The sequence below is a fragment of the Bipolaris zeicola genome (assembly GCF_000523435.1).
Source record: "Bipolaris zeicola 26-R-13 unplaced genomic scaffold scaffold_339, whole genome shotgun sequence".
Classification (NCBI taxonomy): domain Eukaryota; kingdom Fungi; phylum Ascomycota; class Dothideomycetes; order Pleosporales; family Pleosporaceae; genus Bipolaris; species Bipolaris zeicola.
Window position 1 is genome coordinate 1 of NW_006912388.1, and position 19842 is coordinate 19842.

The 19842-nt window shown below is 49.2% G+C and overlaps 8 protein-coding genes across 8 annotated transcripts; 7 read left to right on the forward strand and 1 right to left on the reverse strand.

The window, feature by feature from the left end:
- Nucleotides 1-92: 92 nt before the first annotated feature.
- On the forward strand, nucleotides 93-1074 carry COCCADRAFT_110766 (uncharacterized protein; the record flags this gene model as incomplete). The annotated part of the gene is made up of 2 exons (XM_007719707.1): nucleotides 93-668; nucleotides 727-1074. The coding sequence occupies 2 exons, from the start codon at nucleotides 93-95 to the stop codon at nucleotides 1072-1074; spliced, it is 924 nt and encodes a 307-aa protein (XP_007717897.1).
- Nucleotides 1075-1624: 550 nt separating this feature from the next.
- COCCADRAFT_110770 (uncharacterized protein) lies at nucleotides 1625-1795 on the forward strand (the record flags this gene model as incomplete). Its single annotated transcript, XM_007719708.1, has 1 exon — nucleotides 1625-1795. One exon carries the CDS (start codon nucleotides 1625-1627, stop codon nucleotides 1793-1795), a length of 171 nt encoding a protein of 56 aa, XP_007717898.1.
- A 1310-nt stretch (nucleotides 1796-3105) lies between these two features.
- Nucleotides 3106-9920, forward strand: COCCADRAFT_63016 (uncharacterized protein; the record flags this gene model as incomplete). Its single annotated transcript, XM_007719709.1, has 5 exons — nucleotides 3106-4010; nucleotides 4069-4158; nucleotides 4216-4241; nucleotides 4302-4608; nucleotides 4661-9920. Coding segments are annotated over 5 exons (6588 nt in total), but the record flags the coding sequence as incomplete, so codon positions are not given.
- A 714-nt stretch (nucleotides 9921-10634) lies between these two features.
- Nucleotides 10635-12047, forward strand: COCCADRAFT_110776 (uncharacterized protein; the record flags this gene model as incomplete). Its single annotated transcript, XM_007719710.1, has 1 exon — nucleotides 10635-12047. One exon carries the CDS (start codon nucleotides 10635-10637, stop codon nucleotides 12045-12047), a length of 1413 nt encoding a protein of 470 aa, XP_007717900.1.
- An 819-nt stretch (nucleotides 12048-12866) lies between these two features.
- COCCADRAFT_110782 (uncharacterized protein) lies at nucleotides 12867-14534 on the forward strand (the record flags this gene model as incomplete). Its single annotated transcript, XM_007719711.1, has 2 exons — nucleotides 12867-14377; nucleotides 14438-14534. Coding segments are annotated over 2 exons (1608 nt in total), but the record flags the coding sequence as incomplete, so codon positions are not given.
- A 6-nt stretch (nucleotides 14535-14540) lies between these two features.
- On the forward strand, nucleotides 14541-15324 carry COCCADRAFT_110767 (uncharacterized protein; the record flags this gene model as incomplete). Its single annotated transcript, XM_007719712.1, has 2 exons — nucleotides 14541-15168; nucleotides 15221-15324. 2 exons carry the CDS (start codon nucleotides 14541-14543, stop codon nucleotides 15322-15324), a joined length of 732 nt encoding a protein of 243 aa, XP_007717902.1.
- Nucleotides 15325-17077: 1753 nt separating this feature from the next.
- Nucleotides 17078-18138, reverse strand: COCCADRAFT_9702 (uncharacterized protein; the record flags this gene model as incomplete). The annotated part of the gene is made up of 2 exons (XM_007719713.1): nucleotides 17078-17374; nucleotides 17467-18138. 2 exons carry the CDS (start codon nucleotides 18136-18138, stop codon nucleotides 17078-17080), a joined length of 969 nt encoding a protein of 322 aa, XP_007717903.1.
- Nucleotides 18139-19127: 989 nt separating this feature from the next.
- On the forward strand, nucleotides 19128-19322 carry COCCADRAFT_110779 (uncharacterized protein; the record flags this gene model as incomplete). Its single annotated transcript, XM_007719714.1, has 1 exon — nucleotides 19128-19322. A coding segment is annotated over one exon (195 nt), but the record flags the coding sequence as incomplete, so codon positions are not given.
- Nucleotides 19323-19842: the final 520 nt, after the last annotated feature.

Below are 19842 nucleotides of genomic sequence, written 5' to 3' on the forward strand. Positions count from 1 at the left end.
GGAGGAAATGAACCTCACTGCAAAGGCAACATCTCTACTTGAAGATTGCAGCGTCCTGGTAAGCAAGCAAATCGCCTCCTGCAGCTTCAACGATGACTTTGATTCACTGTCTTCCGAAAAGCCAGTCAGCCATTGTGCAGGGTGAAACCGGCCAGTTGCAGCTTTTACACAATGCAGCCATCCCCGAGCTGAGGTCGCATACAGTTCTCGTCAAAGTCGCGGCAGTTGCGTTGAACCCTTACGACTACAAGCTACCGCTCTATTTCCCTTCTCCGGGAACCACTGGAGGCAGTGATTTTGCAGGCACGATTGTAGCAATGAGTCCAGAGGCTACTGAAGAACGCTCAGATCTCTCACTGGGCGACTTGGTCAGTGGCTGTGTGTACGGATGGAATCCTGAGACACCAGAGAATGGCTCGTTTGCGCAGTATGTGCGAGCTGATGCCCAGCTAGTCTTCAAAGTTGGCTCCTACAAGCTCGAAGATGCCGCTACCTTTGGTGCGGCATTCGCTACATTGTCATTGGCCTTGTGGCATTCCGACTTTCTTGGGTTGACTCATTCGCCAACCGACCCGTTACGCAATGCGCCATCGCAGCCGATATACGTGTTTATATATGGGGGAAGTACTGCTACAGGGACCATGGCACTGCAGTTGCTCAAGTTGTACGTCCGTCCACAGCCGAACGCAAAGTGTGCTAAAGGAAAAACCTAGCATCTGCATATAGCTGACACAGCCTGAATGCCTTAGGTCTGGTTACTGCACTTTAGCGGCATGCTCCCCACGATCGTTCGCGTTGGTGAAATCCTACGGAGCAGATCATGTTTTTGATTACTCCAACCCCGACACCCCCTCAGCAATTCGCAAGCTGACAGGAGGCGCGCTGAGTCTTGTGCTTGACTGTATCTCAGATCACCACTCTGTTGCTGTATGCCATGCATCTACTGGTCGACTAGGTGGGCGGCTGATTACTCTCGAGCTGCCGCCTGAGCCACGTCCAGGCGAGAAGAGACGGAAGGCAGTCAAGCATTTCTTCGTAGACGGTGCGTCAGATGCTCACCAGTCCCAGCATTGAGAAACTGATGATCGAGTCCAGGTCACGAAATCTTCGGCGTCGGTGTACCCATTGACAGCCCCGGCTATAAAAGAACCCCCAGCCCAGAAAAGCATGGATTTGCTGTCAAGAAAGCGCACGAATTTCAGAAGCTAATCGATGGAAGTAGATTGCGTGCGCATCCGGTGGAGATGGTTGATGGAGGGCTAGAAGGAATTTCGTCGGGCCTGAAAAGGCTAAAAGTTGGTATTTCAGGGAAGAAATTGGTTCTCCGCGTATCCTAAGTACTGCGGGTCTCGACAGGAGCGACGAGGGGGCATGGTCACAAGTACATACAAGGTGCGTACGCCCTCTGGTACCATGCACAATGGAATATCATGTAGCTTCACGTTTTGCAATATGGCAGCCTACAAACAAAAGCAATGATGTAGATAATCAGTTCGCTTGTCATTCTGTAGACACCTCGACTAACAAGCTCTGACAACCCAGCTGTTACAGGTAACAAGAAGGATTCTCTCCTCGACGAGTGACGAGATGGCTGGAGGCCTATGGATGTCCACGTCAGAAGGTGATGATCATCGCGGAGCTAGGCCACGTGATGTGCCATCACGCCAAGACAGTGCCATCAGTGATGGCAGGTCGACAGCCTGATGGCAGAACTGGAAGCAATGAGGATATAAGGACGAACAGATTTCATTATTTACTCTCGTCGCGGTCAACTCAAGTTGTACTTTCTTACTAGTTACTTCACAAGATTGATACATGTTAGTCTATTGAATAAATTAGGACTTGTCAACCTGTTGCCCTCTCCTTCACAAGCACGCCAACTCCACTATATCGCCAGAAAATTGCCTCACGGAGCTTTTCACATAATCCTAGTTGCCCTAACCCCGACCAAGCTAGAGAAGTATTAGCACCCCAACCCAGTGTAACACCAGCAGTGGAACCAATCAGGCTCAATCGATCACTTTTGCAAACTACCTAACCTTTTTCCACTCTGCTTAAAAAGTCTAGTGAAACAAAAGTAGAAAGAGGATTTCGGTGACACATTCTATGCAGTTAGTAGTAGCATGTCCCAAAAAAGCGTTGCCATACAAACGCGCTGAGCGAAAGAGGTGCCGCACTTCTCCTCGGTTCGGAGAATCCGGTACCGGACGCGCGGACTTTTGATACAAGGAACTTAGCACAAATAGGTAAATAGTACAGTAGTCCTACTCTGCTGTGACAGGGTAGAAGTTAGCTGAAGATCTTGCGCTATAGGTATATTGGTTCGGCGAATGTAGCCCTGTCTTAGCGGACCTGCTACGCTAGCCTAAACCTATTGTCGCATCCGGTCTTGAAATGCTAGATCGTTGTCTGGTTTTGGTAGGATTAGCATGAAGTAAGTCGGTAAAACTTCTGGGCCTCTGGGCTTGTCATGTCGGGTAACTAGATATCATATCTTTTTTTCTTCAGGTAATGGTGCGAACTGGATTGCTGAGTACGTTTAGGATCGCTCCTGCGCGACTTTTCGAACCCTCAAAATTTGCCTATTGTTAGGAACCAGTACTCAAAGGTCCTCAGTGAACCATCCAGACGCCTAGTACGCTAATGAAGACTGTTCCGTTCCGTTCCGTTCTTTTGTAATGATATTTATTACAGCGTCATTATAAGCAAAAGACATGCAGAGCATCTGCATCGGCCATTTCATGAGACCGAACAATCTGAAAATGATTCAGAGACTGTCTTAGCGCTAGTGGGATGCGCTACCCCTGCTGCAAATGTGGAGAAGCTGCAAGTACACAATGCCGGGAGTCGGAAGCGGGAGCATGAATGTTCAAACCGGAGCGAAGGTACATCGCGGGTAGCCTGCCAGTATTGCCGACAGTGCCAATACTGGGTGTAATTAATAGCCGTAAAGTACTTGGATTACAGGCTTACCCTGATGCATTACATATGGTTAATTTGGTTGCTGTAGAACTCACCGATATAAACGATAGGTCGGCCTTATCCCTTGAATTGCCAACTGAATTCAAAGACAGGTTTTGTTGCACACACGCACGACAGCCCAATATGAGTCCATTCATCAGCAACGGAAAGTCTCGATCGACCCAACAGGTCAGCAGCGATGGGAAAGCTATCGCGATCATCGGCAGCGGCTGCAGATTTCCAGGCCATGCGAACACCCCTTCGAAGCTTTGGGAACTACTGGAAAACCCCGAAGATGTTTCATCACCTTTACCGGCGTCAAGATTCAACGCTGCTGGGTTCTATCACAAAGATGGTGCACACCATGGCCACAGTAATGTTAAAGATCTTCGCGGTTACTTCCTTTCAGAGGAAGGCGTGGAACGAAAGTTCGACGCCAATTTCTTTGGGATCAACAATGCAGAAGCAAACGTCCTTGATCCACAGATGCGACTGCTCCTCGAAGTGACTTATGAAGCTCTTGAGAACGCAGGCATCAAAATCGAAAGTTTGCAGGGGACTAATACCGGATGCTTTGTTGGTCTCATGAGTGGTGAATATGAATCAGCTATGCTCAAAGACCCGGAGACGATTGGAACGTATCACGCTACCGGGACAGCGCGAAGCTTCTTGTCCAATCGACTATCCTATTTCTTTGATTGGCATGGGCCATCGATGACTATCGATACTGCCTGCAGCTCTAGTTTGGTGGCCGTGCATCAAGCAGTCCAATTGTTGCGATCAGGGCAATCCAATGTTGCCATTGCGGCAGGTTCGAATATGATTATGGACTCGACCAATTACATCAGCGAGAGTAAGCTACAAATGCTTTCTCCCGATGGCCAATCAAGAATGTGGGACGCAAATGGAAACGGCTATGCGCGCGGCGAAGGTGTCTGCACTATTATCATGAAAAGGCTCAAAGATGCATTGGCCGATGGTGACTACATCGAGTGCATCATTCGTGAAACAGGCTGCAACTCCGACGGTCGCACAAATGGGATCACTAGGTACATGTGATCAGATTGAGAGCACGCTAGATAACGAGACTGATGAGGAAACCTATAGACCTTCTTCCAGTGCGCAAGCTGCGCTTATTCGGGACACATATGAAAAGGCTGGACTGAATCCAGCCAGCATTGATGACAGGCCACAATAGTACGTATTGCAAATGAGAGATTAGTGGATTGCAACAACTAACGCTCTTACGTTTAGCTTTGAGGCACATGGTACTGGTACTGGTATGCCACTCAAGGTCTATCAATATTACGACTCGATGACTGACTGACGTGTATTCATAGCCGCAGGAGATCCTATCGAGGCAGAGGCCATCCATTCGGCCTTCTTCGGAGAGTCTAACGCCGATGATGGTGAGCTTCTAGTCGGCAGTATCAAGACTGTATGCGGCCATACTGAGGGTACTGCTGGTGTGGCGGGTATACTGAAAGCCTCTCTGGCATTGCAAAAGGGTGCAGTACCTCCGAATATGCTCTTTACTGCCCTAAACCCTAGTATCAAGCCTTTTGTGAATCATTTGCACCTTGTCACAAACCGTTCGGCATGGCCACTTGTCAGCAATGGGCAACCACGCCGTGCAAGTGTAAACAGGTGGGCGCTTCCAATGCTAGATTATCGACTACGGCTGACGTTCTTCTCACAGCTTTGGTTTCGGTGGGACAAATGCGCACGCCATTCTAGAGTCCTTTGATAACCGAAACGAGCAAGCAGGGCCAGATATCTCAGAACCCGTTTTCATGCCTTTTGTCTTCTCCGCAGCTTCATCCAAATCTTTGCGAAATTACGTACGGTCCTTTATCTCATATCTGGAGCACGGTATGGAAGGTTTGCGAATGCGAGACCTAGCCTATACTCTACACAGCCGCAGAAGCCGCTTCCCCTACGCACTTTCAGTTGTCGCTCAAGACGGTCCTGAGCTACTTGCAAAGCTCCAAGAGGTTCTAAGGGAGTCGGAAGTGAACACGAAGCCCGTTGGGATACGAGCTGCTCCAAGCGCTGGCAGCTCCCAAGGCCGTTCTGGCGTCATAGGCATCTTCACCGGACAGGGTGCGCAATGGGCCACTATGGGAGCTGAGTTGTTACTAAAATCCAGAGTCGCGTCAGAAACTCTAGCGAGACTAGAGCAACGCTTGGCTCAGCTTCCCAAATCCGACCGGCCTACGTGGTCGCTGAGAGAAGAGCTGTTGCGTGCCCATAATTCCCATGTCAGCGAACCGGAGTTTTCTCAACCACTTTGTACAGCGATTCAGATCCTCCTAGTCGACATCTCACGCTCAGCTGGCCTCGAATTTCGCGCAGTTCTTGGTCATTCTTCAGGAGAGATTGCCACAGCTTATGCGGCTGGTGTCATATCTGCAGAGGATGCCATCTCGATCGCATTCTACCGTGGCCTTTGTACCACTAAGTTTGCTCAAAGCAACAATATGCAGCCAGGAGCTATGATGGCTGTAGGCACATCTGCTGAGGATGCGTCTGAGGTTCTGGAAGCAGGTCCCTTCAAGGGTAGGGTCACCATAGCGGCTATCAACTCTTCCTCTAGTGTGACGCTATCCGGAGATATGGATGCCATCGAGGAACTTCGGGATATCTTTGAGGACGAAGGGAAGTTCGTCCGGATTCTCAGGGTCGAGAAGGCCTACCATTCACATCACATGAAACCTGCTGCGAAGAGTCTACGCCAATCACTTGCAGAACTCGACATCAAAGTCAACCAAAAGTCGTTGTCTAGATGTGTTTGGGTGTCAAGCGTTACGGGCCGGACATTGAGTACCGAGGACGAAGAGAAGCTCAAGGCAGAGTACTGGGTAGAGAACCTACTCAGTCCAGTGCTGTTTATGTCAGCTCTACAAGAAACATGCCGCATAGCTGGCCCGCCACAGGCTGTTATTGAGATTGGTCCGCACCCAGCCCTACGTGGTCCGGCAGAACAGACCCTACGTGAGGAGGCTGCAGGTGGAGACGATGTTCCATATGCTGCACTTCTCAAGAGATCCTCAGAGGCCATTCCGTCTGTTGCGGAAGGACTTGGTCATTTGTGGGTCCATGCACCCCATTTGGCATTGGACCTACAAGGTTATGATCAATTCATATCTGCAGGTGCTTCTTTCAAACTCGACAGGTCAATTCCGTCATATGCATGGGACCATGAAGCCAACTATTGGCACGACTCAAGAGTGACGAGGATGTATCTACACAGAAGCCCAGAACATGAGCTTCTTGGACATATGTCTGAAGCCATGAACGGTGTGCGCCAGTGGCGCCAGATTCTCAGTCCAAAGGAGATTTCTTGGCTAGCCGGACATCGCCTGCAAGGCCAGATAGTATTCCCAGCTGCTGGATACGTTGTGCTTGCCATCGAGGCGGTCAGGGACTATCTTCGAAGTCTTGAGGAGTCAGAAACGGCTTCTCTCATAGAAGTTCACGATATCGACATTAGCCAGGCGATGACTTTCAATAGCGATGACGCTAAAGTTGAGGCAGTGTTTCGACTGCATAACATCCAACGGCTAGACGATCAGGTCACGGCAGACTTCCAGTACTTTGGATCACCAGTAGCTGCTGCTTCAGCTCCTGGGCATTTTGATGCTCCTCTTCGTACTTTCGCCACAGGCTCTATCACTGTCACTTTGGGAGATCCTTCGCCTACTTTGCTGCCCTCCAGAAGCCACGCTCCAGACAATACGCTTCCAGTGAAAACAGAGGACTTGTATGACTCGCTTAGTCGTATGGGATACGGATATAGTGGTCCTTTCTACGCCCTTTCTGGGTTGAGCCGCAGGCTTGGAGCAGTCAGAGGACAAGTAATGAGTCCCGATGATCAAGAGTCTACGTTGATGATTCATCCAGCTATGCTAGATGCAGCGTTCCAGGCGGTACTCCTAGCGCAAGCGGCTCCCTATGATGGAACACTTTGGTCACTCCATGTTCCAAAAACAATAAAGCGTATCACGGTCAACCCTGCTTTGTGCCAGCCAGATTTGACAAGGAGTAAGTTGTTACCCCTAGATGCCTGTCAACCGATCAAGACGGGGAAATTTCAGGGAGACGTCGATATCTATCCAGCGACTGAGAGCTATGAGCATGCCTTTTGCCAAGTTGAAGGCCTTGATTGTATTCCTTTTGCTCCTGCATCAGCTAAAGATGACAAGGAGGTCTTGGCGGCTATGCAATGGGGACCTGCATTCCCAGATGCTGTCATAGCGTCTCAAGACCTAAAGCCGAATCAAGAGGAAGTGGAACTCGGTCAACTTCTTGAAAGACTTTCTCAATTCTACATGCAGAATCTACTCCGTGCCATCCCTCCAGGAGATTCCCGCCGCCATACAAGTCCCATTGCCGGCATTTTCGGATTTGCTGATCACATCGACTCGCTTATAAGGTCTGGCGACCGGAAATTTTGGAAGCTAGAATGGCATGAAGACACATTCGAGACCATAACCGAAGCCATCGAGCCATTCCAGGACAATGTGGATGTTAGGCTGCTCAAGCGCATCGGCGAGAATCTAATCAGCATTGCGGACGAAAAGATTACTGCCATCGAAATTGCGATGGAGGACCACCTGCTGAACGAGGTCTACGTTGCTAGTCTAGGTTTGAAGGAAGTCACACATGTCTTGGCAAGAGTGGTATACCAGATTACCCACCGATACCCGCACCTGAATGTCCTGGAGGTAGGTGGCGGGACTGCGGGGTGTACCAAAGCTATTTTCAGCATGGTGGACAGTTTTGCCTCATACACATTCACCGACGTTTCGTCGGCTTTCTTTCCCACGGCACAACAAGTCTTTGAGGACCGAGCCTCACAAATGAAGTATCAGGTGCTTGATGTGGGCAGGGATCCGATAGAACAAGGCTTTCAACCCCATTCTTACGATGTCGTTGTCGCATCCATGGTACTACACGTAACCAAAGACCTTTGTCAGACCATGCAAAACATCAGGCGTTTGTTGAAGCCTGGTGGATACCTCATCATTCAGGAGGGCTTTAACAACAATGTTGGGCGGAGTGGCGCCATCTTTGGTGCATTCCCTGACTGGTGGCTAGGGACCAGCGAAGGGCGCATTCTTGGTCCGCTAGTGTCGATCGCTGAGTGGGACAAGACATTGCGCGATACCGGATTTTCTGGAGTTGACACATGCTCTCCCACGTCGCATCAGTTTTCTCATCCAACCGCCGTCTTTGTGACACAGGCGGTAGATGACCGGGTCAGCTATATCCGAGACCCGCTATCTCAGCCCTTGCCGCAAGCCATCCAGATCGCTCGGGACGAGCTTGTGATTGTCGGAGGCAAAGGTCAGCAAACAAGAGACCTAGTGGCTGAGCTTGTACCCATGCTTCAACAACGCTTCGAGGGTCTAAAGACATTCAAGTCCTTCGCCGAACTAGCTAATGCTGGAACGAAATTATCTTCATCGAGCCTGATATTAAGTCTCACCGAGCTCGATCAGCCATTGCTGCAGACTTTGAGTAGTGCAGAATTTGAGGGTATCAAGGCAGCTTTACTTAGTCTCGGATCAATATTCTGGGTGACTCAGGGCAGGCGTGCGTCAAATCCGTTCACTGCAATGACGGTCGGAATGGTCCGTGGAGTCGTATGCGAAGCCCCCACACTGACATCTCAGTTCCTTGACTTTGAGGACATTGGTACGCTAAGTGCTACGGCAGTAGCTACCGAAATGTTCCGTTTTGAGGCACAAGCGGTTGTAATAAATCAGCAGGAAGGAGGAGAACCCATGTTTGGCAACCTTGAGCGTGAACTAGTGCTCGATGCCCAAGGTCAGCTGCTGATACCTCGTCTCAAGCCCAGAAAGGACATGAATGATCGCTTGAACTCAGACAGGCGGTCGATCTCCAAAACCATGCAGCTAGATCAGAGCGGCAGGACTAGTATCAGTCTGAAGTTGCAGCAACCTATCGAGGATTCTTATTTCGTTGAAGACTGGGCCATTGTAGCGAAGAATGTAGGGTTCACGCCTACGTTTTCTCTGATATCTGCCGTACGTTTGGGTAAAGATTCCGGCTTCGCCCATCTTAGCTTTGCAAAAGATATGGATATCTCAGCATCGCACGTTGTTCTATCAACCCAGCTCGGCCCCAGAGTCGAAGCGCTGCAAAGCCTCGCACTACCTAAAGACGTCCCCGATGGTATGGGGCCCGCGTTCACGGCTCTTGTCGCACAAGCTTTAGTGTGCATTCAGATTCTGGACAGCGTCGCTACTGGCGATCATCTCCTGGTTTTCGGTGCGGGACAGAGTCTCGTAACGGCTCTGCGAGTACTGGCCAAGGAACGAAGCATTCCTGTTACGGTGATCGCAACCACGGGCAACGGAGATGCCAGCAGCAAAGATTATCTATACATCAATCCAAAATCTCCGGATCGAATTATTGATGCTCTTCTGCCGTCCCAAAAGTCAATGTTTTTGAGTTACGATAGAAGAGATGGCCTATCCAGCGTGGCAGCTCGGATCATGGCACTCCGTGCACGCTACTACAAAGCCCAGTCACTGTACGATTATTTCTCGCAATCAGCGTCGGAGCCTGAAACCTTGGATAACAAGGCTTGCCAACAACTATTGCATGCAGCAGTGGAGCATGCCTCGCGTAACGTTACGACATCTTTGGGACTTCTTCTCAATGAGGAAGTTGTTATTCTGTCTGCCACCGGTTTAGTCTCAGGCAAAGTCAGCGCCAATGGTGATCCAATGCAATCTGTGGTTAGTTGGGAAGATATCCGACAAGTTCCTGTCAAGGTTCGAAAGATTGAGGATCACGTAGCATTCTCGCACGAGAAAACCTATTGGCTTGCTGGACTTAGCGGAGGGTTAGGATTGTCGTTATGCGAATGGATGATACGACGAGGCGCCAAACACGTTGTCATCACTAGTAGAAACCCCAAGGTTGCCCTTTCGTGGGTGAAATCCATGGAGGCCTTGGGTGCCGAGGTTGTAGTGCTTCCTTGCGACTTGACGAGCGGTACACAAATCGACCTCATCTATAACAAGATTCGCTCGACTATGCCGCCTCTCGGGGGCCTGGCTCAAGGTGCCATGGTCCTCCAGGACACAGGATTTCGCGACATGAGTTCCGACGCCATGGAAAAGGTATTGCGTCCTAAGGTTGTAGGCAGCATCAACCTCGACAGACTGGTTAAAGGTCTTGATCTGGAATTTTTTGTTTTTTTCTCCTCGGCCACTGCAATTATCGGTAACGCTGGGCAGTCAAACTACTCAGCCGCCAACCTGTTCATGACGAGTCTCGCGGAGCAGCGCAGACAGCGCGGAGAGGCAGCCTCGGTTATTCACATCGGCCCTATCCTGGGCGTTGGCTATGTCACACAGCAAGGTGAAGCTGTGAGAGACATATTCGCTCGGCAGGGCGAGTACACGTTCATGTCAGAGACAGATTTCCATCAGCTCTTTGCGGAAGCTGTTACTGCGGGCCGGCCCGAATCGAAGCTGCCGTCTGAGATATGTATGGGCATAGCCAAGATCCACGAGAAACCTGCAAAGGAGCTGGCTTGGTACCTGAATCCGCTCTCAGCACACATGACAGGCAACATCACAGCCGAGATTACATCCAAGGCATCGGAAACAAGAACGTCCGCCAAAGCTCTACTTATGAAAGCCACTACAAAGGAACAAGTGTTTGGAATACTCAAGGATGGCTTCCTGTCTGCACTGTGCTCGCTCTTTCAGCTGGATCCTGCACTAGCTGAGGACTCACGGTTTCTTGATAACCCACTCGATGGCTTTGGAGTGGACTCCCTCCTTGCTGTAGAGATCAGAACATGGTGGCTGAAAACGTTACAAGTCAATATACCCGTCATGAAAATCCTCTCTGGGGTTACAGTGCGGGACATTATCGAATTTGGCGTAGAGGGGCTTTCCCAAGAACTAACACCGAACCTTGCTGATCAGGAGGAGACTATCGTGGAGAACGGCAATGTAGGAGGAGAAATTCAAGATGACATTCAGTTACAGAATGGTACTAATTCTAACGAAGCCACGTACGTCAACCAAATGCGGCAACTTCCTGCGGTCATCCGATTAATGGAGCTATCTTTCAACCAGCAACTATATTGGTTCGGTTTAACATCTATGCAGGACAAGACCGCATTAAACCACACGGCATGTTATCGCGTCAACGGCAAGCTCCGTATAGAGAGCCTCGAGCGTGTGATTCTTCATCTTGGACAAGTGCACGACGCCCTACGAATGTGCTTTCGAACGTCACAGGGGCAAACGAGCCTAGGAATTGTCGAATCATGCACTCTGCGTGTAGAGCAACAACAAGTCACAAATAGAGCGGAAGCGGACGCCATCGTTCAAAAGGTGCAGGCAACCCCTTACGACTTAGAGTATGGAGAAACTGTACGTATAATTGTATTGTCTCTATCAGAAACGGAGCACTACTTGGTAACCGGCTCACACTCTCTTGTTTTGGACGGTCTTTCCTCAATCCTCTTGCTGCGACAAATTGCACAGTTGTATGAGGACGAGTCATGCTTAGAAAAGGCCGACATTTATCAGTACTCCGATTGGGCAAGCGCGCAACTTGAAGCCTATAAGTGCGGCAGCTTTGAAAGTAGCCTGCAATGGTGGAAAAAACGGTGGACAACCTGTCCGCCCCCGTTGCCCATGCTTCGAGTCGCATGTTCCAAGACCAGACCCTTGCTTGGCGACTACGACAACGTCCGCGCCGAGGCGCTCATAAGCAAGGCAATCAAATCTCGCATATGGTCAGTCTGCCGGCGGAACAAGACCAGGCCATTTCACTTCTTCCTGGCAGCCTTCCACGCCCTTCTCGCTCGACTCTCCGACGCTGAAGAGATTGCAATTGGAATCAGCGACTCAAATAGACCACAGCAAGGCACTATGCAATCTTTGGGTGCATTTGCAAACATTGTGCCAATCCGGGGCTCCTGCGATCTATCGCAACGTTTTAATACCGTCATGAAAGACTATGGAGAGAAGGCTGCTGCTGCTTTGCAACACTCTAACGTACCATTTCATCTTCTTCTGTCAAAGTGAGTTTTTTTTTCCTAGAAATCGGCTGGCATCAAAAAGCGCAAGGGTGATGAGCTAACCAAGATTTGCGCATACCTAGGCTCGGTGTGACGCGGTCGACAACATACACGCCTATGGTCCAAGCATTCTTCGATTATCGTCAGGGTATGCGCAAGAAACAATCCATGGGCGATTGCGAACTCGAGTTACTGTCTTTCCAAGCATCCAAAGTACCCTATGATATATGTTTGGATATTATCGATGATGCGGGTGAGGGAGACTGTGTTCTGCACCTCCTCGTGCGCAAGGACTTGTACAATCAAGAGCAAGCTCAAACGCTGCTCAAGTGTCTTGTCAAGCTTGCAGAATCATTTTCACGGGTTCCGAATACGACTCTAGAATCTGCAGCCATGTTCGATGTGCATGAGATTGAACGTGTTATTGACTTCAGCCAAGGTGAGTGCACACTCCAATGCATGATGCAGCTGTTGTCTTTTGATCTTTGTAATACTCACACATGCATGGAATGTCATAGGGCCGCTACTGGCTTCGAAATCAGAAACAATACTGGGTCTGATCAGTGGCTTTGCGAAGACTGCGCCCCATGCCAAGGCACTCAAATTGGCTGGCACAGCGAGAGATGTCATGGACTACGGAACGATGATGCATCGAGCAGAAACTATCGCAAAAGCACTCAGATCCAATGGCTGCATAAAAGGATCTGTCGTTGCAACCTACCAGGAGCGTAATCCTGACTGGATTTGTTCGGTATTGGGTATACTACGCGCTGGTGCTATATGTCTTCCGCTCGATATTGGCCTTCCCGTTCCCCGTCTGGCAACAATGGTTCAGCATAGCGAACCACATCTAGTTCTGTGGCAGGAAGAGAAAATTGGCAACGTACTACAAGAAGCATGCAATGTGTCTGGAGCCCGAACAGTGAGTATCTCGGAACTGACTAGCCACGAGAGTATTAGTAGTGCTGTTGATGTGAGTTCTTCTGAATTAGGGGAAGTTTACGCGAAGGACTCTGCCATGATTATGTACACAAGCGGCTCTACGGGTACGCCTAAAGGTATTCTTCTCGCACATGAAGGCCTCAGGAATTGGGTCGAAGCCGCCCTTCACCTTTTTGAAATCGGCAGAGACGAAACCTTCCTCCAACAAACGTCCTGCAGTTTCGATATGTGCTTTGTGCAAATATTCCTCGCACTTTGCTCTGGCGGACTTCTCTGTCTAACACCAACAAAACTTCGTGCAGACGCCACTTTTATCACTGAAGCTATCGCTACTGAAAATATAACGTTCACAGGAGCAACACCATCGGAGTACTCAAACTGGCACCGCTACGGAGACCACAGAGCACTCTCACAGAGCTTATCACACTGGCGAACGGCTTTGACCGGTGGTGAGGCCACTACGTATGCTACGCTAGAGCTCTTTTCATCCCTTGCTGGATCAGGTGATTATGGCAATGGACCACGTTTCTTTAATGTTTACGGACCTACTGAGACAACCATTGGTGCGACGGGAACAGAGTTGGAATATTTTGGTGATTTCAAGTCCGCAGAGATCCATGTAGGCAAGCCCTTGGCTGGTTGTCTTGTCTATGTCATGGACGAAAGGCTGCAACCAGTGCCCGTCGGCATTCAAGGCGAGATTGTGATCGGTGGCGCAGGGGTTGCCCGAGGCTACCTGAAAAACCAAGAGCTTTCATCGGAGAGATTCGTTCCAAACCCGCTAGTACCACAGCACTATCGTGCCAAAGGTTGGACCAAAATGCATCGTACCGGGGATATTGGTAGATGGCGTGAAGATGGCGCTCTACTCATTGAGGGGCGCAAATCCGGCGATACCCAGATCAAACTGCGAGGGCTTCGAATCGATCTGGCCGAGATCGAGAACAGTATACTAAGGGAATCCCAAAATACTCTGGCTCAAGTTGTTGTGTCTGTCCGCCACTCCACACAGCCGTCAGTTCAGTTTAATGAAGGGTTTCTTGTTGCACATGTAAAGTTCCAGCCCGGAGTATTTCCATCCCGTGGAGAACAACAAGCCTTTCTGAACGAGCTTCTTGCTCGACTGCCACTACCACAGTATATGCGCCCTGCTGCAGCATTTCCAGTTGAAAATCTTCCCATGATGATATCTGGGAAGCTAAACCGCAAGGCAGTGGCCGACTTACCTCTGGAGCAAGAAGGCTCGTCTTCTTTGGCGTATCTGCAAAGAGTCACCGACAACAGACCACTCACTAAGACAGAAGCACGACTAAAGGATCTCTGGGAGGCCTGCATTTCGGATGATATTTCGAAGCAATATGCATTTGAACCGAACACAGATTTCTTCCATGTCGGGTAAGTAAAGCAAATGGCATCTTTGACAGAGAAAGCGTGCTAATGCATTGGCTCTCTCAGCGGAAATTCTACCCTCCTGCTCAAGCTGCAATATGACATCCGGAGGAACTTTGACGTCTCACTCACGTTGCTGGACATGTTCCAGTACTCTACACTGGGGGCAATGGCTAAACGAATCGACCCTGAGAGTAATGTACAACCTGACTCCAAATCCGATGTGGACTGGATCGCAGAGACCAATGTGCCCGACACTATCCAACAATCATTGCCCTCGGCCAAACCAGTGACGGTCTTCAAACCGCGTGTCATTGCATTGACTGGCGCGACTGGTTTCATGGGCCAGGCTTACCTGCGAGCATTGCTGTCAGATCCCGAAGTGCAAACGGTTCATTGCATTGCTGTCCGTCTGGGCAGCGCACGCACCAAGCAATTACTATCACAGCCAGCTTCAATTCTTCGCCATCAGAAAGTCAAGATATATGAAGGTGATCTAGCTGAGCCTAGCTTCGGACTGGACGAGACTGCAATTACTTCCATATTTGGCACCGCAAATTGTATTATCCACAACGGCGCGGACACTTCGCATATGAAAAGCTATCCATCGATCCGGAGAACCAATTTTGGATCTACTCAGGAAATCATCAAGATGTGTCTGAGTAAGAACGTGCAACGAATGATACCTATCCATTACATATCTACGGGAAGTATCTGGTCGTCTTCGGGCTTGGATATTGCAAACGAAACATCCGCAGCAGCTCATCCGCCTCGTCGACGGTTTTCTACTGGTTACAGTTCGTCCAAATGGGTCAGCGAGGTTTTCCTTGAAAACGTCTTCGAGCAGAGCAGATCTCTCTGGCCGATTTGCATACATCGCCCCGCAAGTGTCCAACCAGACGATGCAGAGAATGCAAGGAGCGCAGAAGACTCCAAAACAACCCCACATCTAGACTTGACGGATGTTATGATCCAGTACTGTCGACTAACAAACTCTGTACCGGTGTCCTCGCATCTAAAGGGATATCTGAATCAGGTCTCCCTCAGTAGTGTGGTGCAAGAGATGATGAAGGCGTTGCATTCGTGGCCAACAGGAGATGGAAACCTACGGTACATCCATGAGATTGGGGACATTGACATTCCATTGGAGCAGCTGAAAACTATTGTCCCAAGTGCAGTGGAGTTAGAGCCGCGAGAATGGGTGAAGCGTGCAGCGGTTGCTGGCTTAGATCCTGTATTTGTTCAACTTTTTCAAAGCGTTGTAACTGAGCGGCAACTATCCTTCCCACGCCTTTCGAGGACTATTTCAGTAAAGAAGTAGGCCTTTAATTCATCGTCGGTTCGATACTCTCAGTAATCTTCCGTGCTTGCTTTGGGGCATCTTGCCATAGTATGTCATACAGAACACAAGATCATCAAGGCTAACATAGAACCGTGCCGCAACCACAGTGGAGCTCCTACGTGTGGCCACGTATTCATGTCTGCTCGGGATCACGTAAAATCAAATCCACTTCCAATAACTCGTCCAAGATATTGATGCATGTGTCTATGATGCTGTAGCGCTAATCATAAACCTGGTATTTCTATTTCCTACCCGCGCACTGCTACTATGCTCTTACACGGCGCCCAACTCTTTGGAATTTAAAGGCCAGCAGTATAGACTTGAGTGATGACGAAATCAGTATCTCGTTATGCAGATGACATTATGGGCACGTGCATAAGCATAACAGCGTAGATTATTACCCTAGTCTACACGCCTTTCATTCTTTTCATAAAACCACTCTTACGAATCTACTTGAGCTTGCACCTTTGATCTTGTAGAAAAGCCCTACAGTGCTACTTAGCGCTTTGGTAACACTAATCGTGGCTATTTCTCTTCCGGTTGCTCAAGCTTTACTTTGTGATTCAATGAATGGTGGAGTTGAGGGGAACAATGCTATTTTTTTGACCACCCCTATCAGGTCCATGACAATCAACAGACCTCCCATGTCCAGCGTAATTTTGAGAATTCTTTCGGTCTCTACTGCATCATTGCGCTTGCGACTAACGTCCAATGATACGCCTCTTGCTTCTATTTCTGGCCCATTGCGCACGCGTTGTCTCCCAGCTACAGAGCTCAAAATATGTAAGTACCCTCGAGGTTCCCAAAAGTTGCAGAAGGCGCCTACCCAACGAAGTTTTCTTTCTTTCTTTCTTTCTAGATGCTTACCGAAAATCAAACTGCTCGCTAGTTCTTAGAGAACGTGCAGGATAGGTGCAATAGGAAAGATCCAAGAAGCAACCCAAAAGCAACCCAAAAAGTCGATCGGTTTTCCATGTATTTCTGTAGTTGCCCATATACACAGGCATATGATCTGGTAGGTTTTATGGAGCAAGAATCTTCGATCGTCTTCGTAGATAGGACATGTGTGCAGTTGTGCACAATTTGCCCATTGCGTGCTCTAGACCCCGTCAATATCGACACATGGAGTTCTGGACAAACAAAAATCTCATCGAACCCCTTGGAAAATGGGTGCTAGCTTAAGGTTCTAAGGAGAAGCATTAAGCCACAGCTCATATGGACTCGAAAGAGAGGGAACGAGAGAGAAATAGAATGGTCATCTCATAGCCAGCCGGCAGGCGCGAGATAAAACATGTATTCTAAAATCGCACAGAAGGCTCACGTCCAAACCGTTAGCCGTCATTCTTGTTCCTTCACCCGCTGCTTCACATGTAGTCCTTAACCTGCTCCTCACTCCATTCCCAATACGCCTTTGCGCGCCCACTCCCACCCTCCTCCTTCGTCGTTACCGTCTCCGCAAGATCCCTTCTTAGCCTCGCTGTCCGTCCAAAAGGAATGATCCAGTCACCTTGCTTCAGTGCTGCAACTTCAGGCGATAGACCTGCGAAGAGTTCCGTATACGCGCCATTGATGACTGGATAGGTTATCCAGCTGATCATCCAGGCCTGCATTGATGAAAGATGGCGGTGTAACTCTGATGAGAGATTTCCGGGGTTTAGGGCCTGCACATAATGTTAATTGAAACCCTAGCTGGTACGATGTTCCATCGTGAGATGTAGTGGGTACACGTCGCGAGAAAGCAAGCGGTACCTACCACACTAGTAATACCAGAGTCCCTGTATCGTCGCTGGAACTCCAAGGCATGCAATATATTTCCAGCTTTACTGGTTGCATATTTCTGGTACTTAGTCTTGTCCGTCTTGTAATCTAGATTTTGCAGATCAACACCGCCAGTGGGAGAGAAGTGTGCGGCGCCTGAAGACACCCAAATCACTCGTACACTGCCAGTCGTCTCCTTTCTTGCCGTCTCAACGAGAATTGGTGTCAGAAGCTTAGTGAACAAGAATGGCCCGACGCAATTTGTTCCAAGCTGTAACTCATAGCCCTGCTTAGTAGTGCTGCCGTGGGGAGGGAACATAACACCTGCGTTATTGAACAGAACATCCAGTCGCTTTTCCTTCAACAAGAACTCATCTGCAGAGGCCTGAATGCCTTCTAGGTCGCTGAGATCGAGATGCAAATGATGTAGCACACCTTGCGATGTAGGATGTTGCTCTTTTATCCATTGTATTGCGGTTTGCGCCTTCGCGGGCACACGCGCAGCGACATAGACAGTGCCGTTGAGTGCATAGAGCAGTCGTGCAAGTTCCTTGCCCACCCCCGTGCTAGCTCCAGTAACGATGTAGACTTTCCCGCTAAGATTGTCGATGGACTTTTCTGTGAAGGCGGGTGCGGGCGGGAACGCCTGGCTAAACTGGTTGCCCATCTCCACAGTTGCGATGTGATGCTCTTTAGTTGCTAGTCTGGCATGAAAAGATAGTTGTACAAAGAGGCAAAAGCTTATATCTCGTGGGATATTTGATGTGATTTTCGATACTGTTGACCGATTCAAGACAATCGTTAGATATCTCAACAGATGGAGAGGGGGGCGCGAATACATAGCGAGATGCACTCGGCCCGAAGAACTGAAGGCGTAGCAACATCGTTGTGAACATGGTCGTATTGAGGTTGAAACCTAAGAGCTGTATGACACATATCGAACGAGGTACGCTGCAGCTAGCTATCTGTGTGTCACGCAACATGTTGTATCTACAATAAATAGTAACTATGTATAACTAGCAAAAGCTATCTGAGACTATCTCCTGGATAGTGTCCAACAATGCTGTAACATCTTGTGATACTGTAGCAAATATTGACCGCCATGAGTCCAAGCGTTGTTTAGTGTGACCATCACCCAAAGACCCCTGATTGAATCACACGCTAGGCATCCGAGCCGGGGGTGGGTCTGTGTATCTTCATCCGAACTTGCGGCTTTGCCCCGCCTGCTAGCCTACTATCTCATTATTGACACGATAATAAGCCTATCAAGTGGTGTGCATGCAAACAGTGCCTTAATGCTTACTCGGTGCTTACCCAGTGCTATTGCCCTGGCGCAAGTGGCTAAGAACAAAAGTTGCGCCCTATCTACTGTGACCAGATATGAAGGACCATCTGTATCTCCTAAGTGCCGCGGAGTAATCGACTTTGCTAACATAGCCTTGCTGGGATGGTGCCGGAGAACGGCGGAGAAGTGTTGTGATGAACTAGAGCCGATGCAGTACATTTCGTACCAAGCCAGACACGGGCGAGTGTAGGCGAGAATCTGAGCCATATGAGGACCGGATACTGCACCCAAACTCGAGTGCCCAGTAGTGAAAAAGAGTCGGATAACTGGAAGAGTATAAAACGTCTCATGCGCTGACGTGCTCAAGGAACCGGTCTTTCTCGGTGAGGAGTTTTCCGGAACCGAATGCTCGGGATTTTGCTCGGCGAGACTACCTTGGACAGTCACAGTCTATCCGCTCTGTCCTTTACCCGAGAGTTAGCTGTCAACTACGGTTGAGCCTCGTAAGCCCAGAACTGCTCAAGTATCTAGTTGTTTCACCTCCGATATGGGAGGGTGGCCACTAGAACAGCCTTGACTGGATTTGGCGAAAGTTTAATACATCGTCTGTGCAGCCCTGGTTGGAATTCGAAGAAGCTAGGCTATTGAGCCGAAGGTGAGCCGTCCTAACTAATCTTACTCCACTGATTGCCTTCCAGGTCAACAACAGATGTGATCATTACAAGACTTTGCATGGGAAAACAGGAGATGTGCGGGTTGGGATTTAAGACCCGTGCACCTAGGTATCTATCGTAGCGCGGGGCCAAGAAGCTTTCAGTCAACCATTAGAGCCTAGGCGAGTGAATAAATATCTGGATTCCGTGCGTCCATACCAATATCTCAGTTCCAAGGCCACCAAAGGAGTTATGATGGTTGCTGTGTGACAGTTAGCCTAGATATGCCTGTGTTTCCCCTCACAAACCCCACTCTTTAATTCTTCTAAAGCTAGAGGGTGTGGGGCCTGCTTACTATACATGTTTTCCATATCACGCTTTAGTATAAAATGTTAACTATAGTTATCGCGTTATTATTATTATTATTATTATT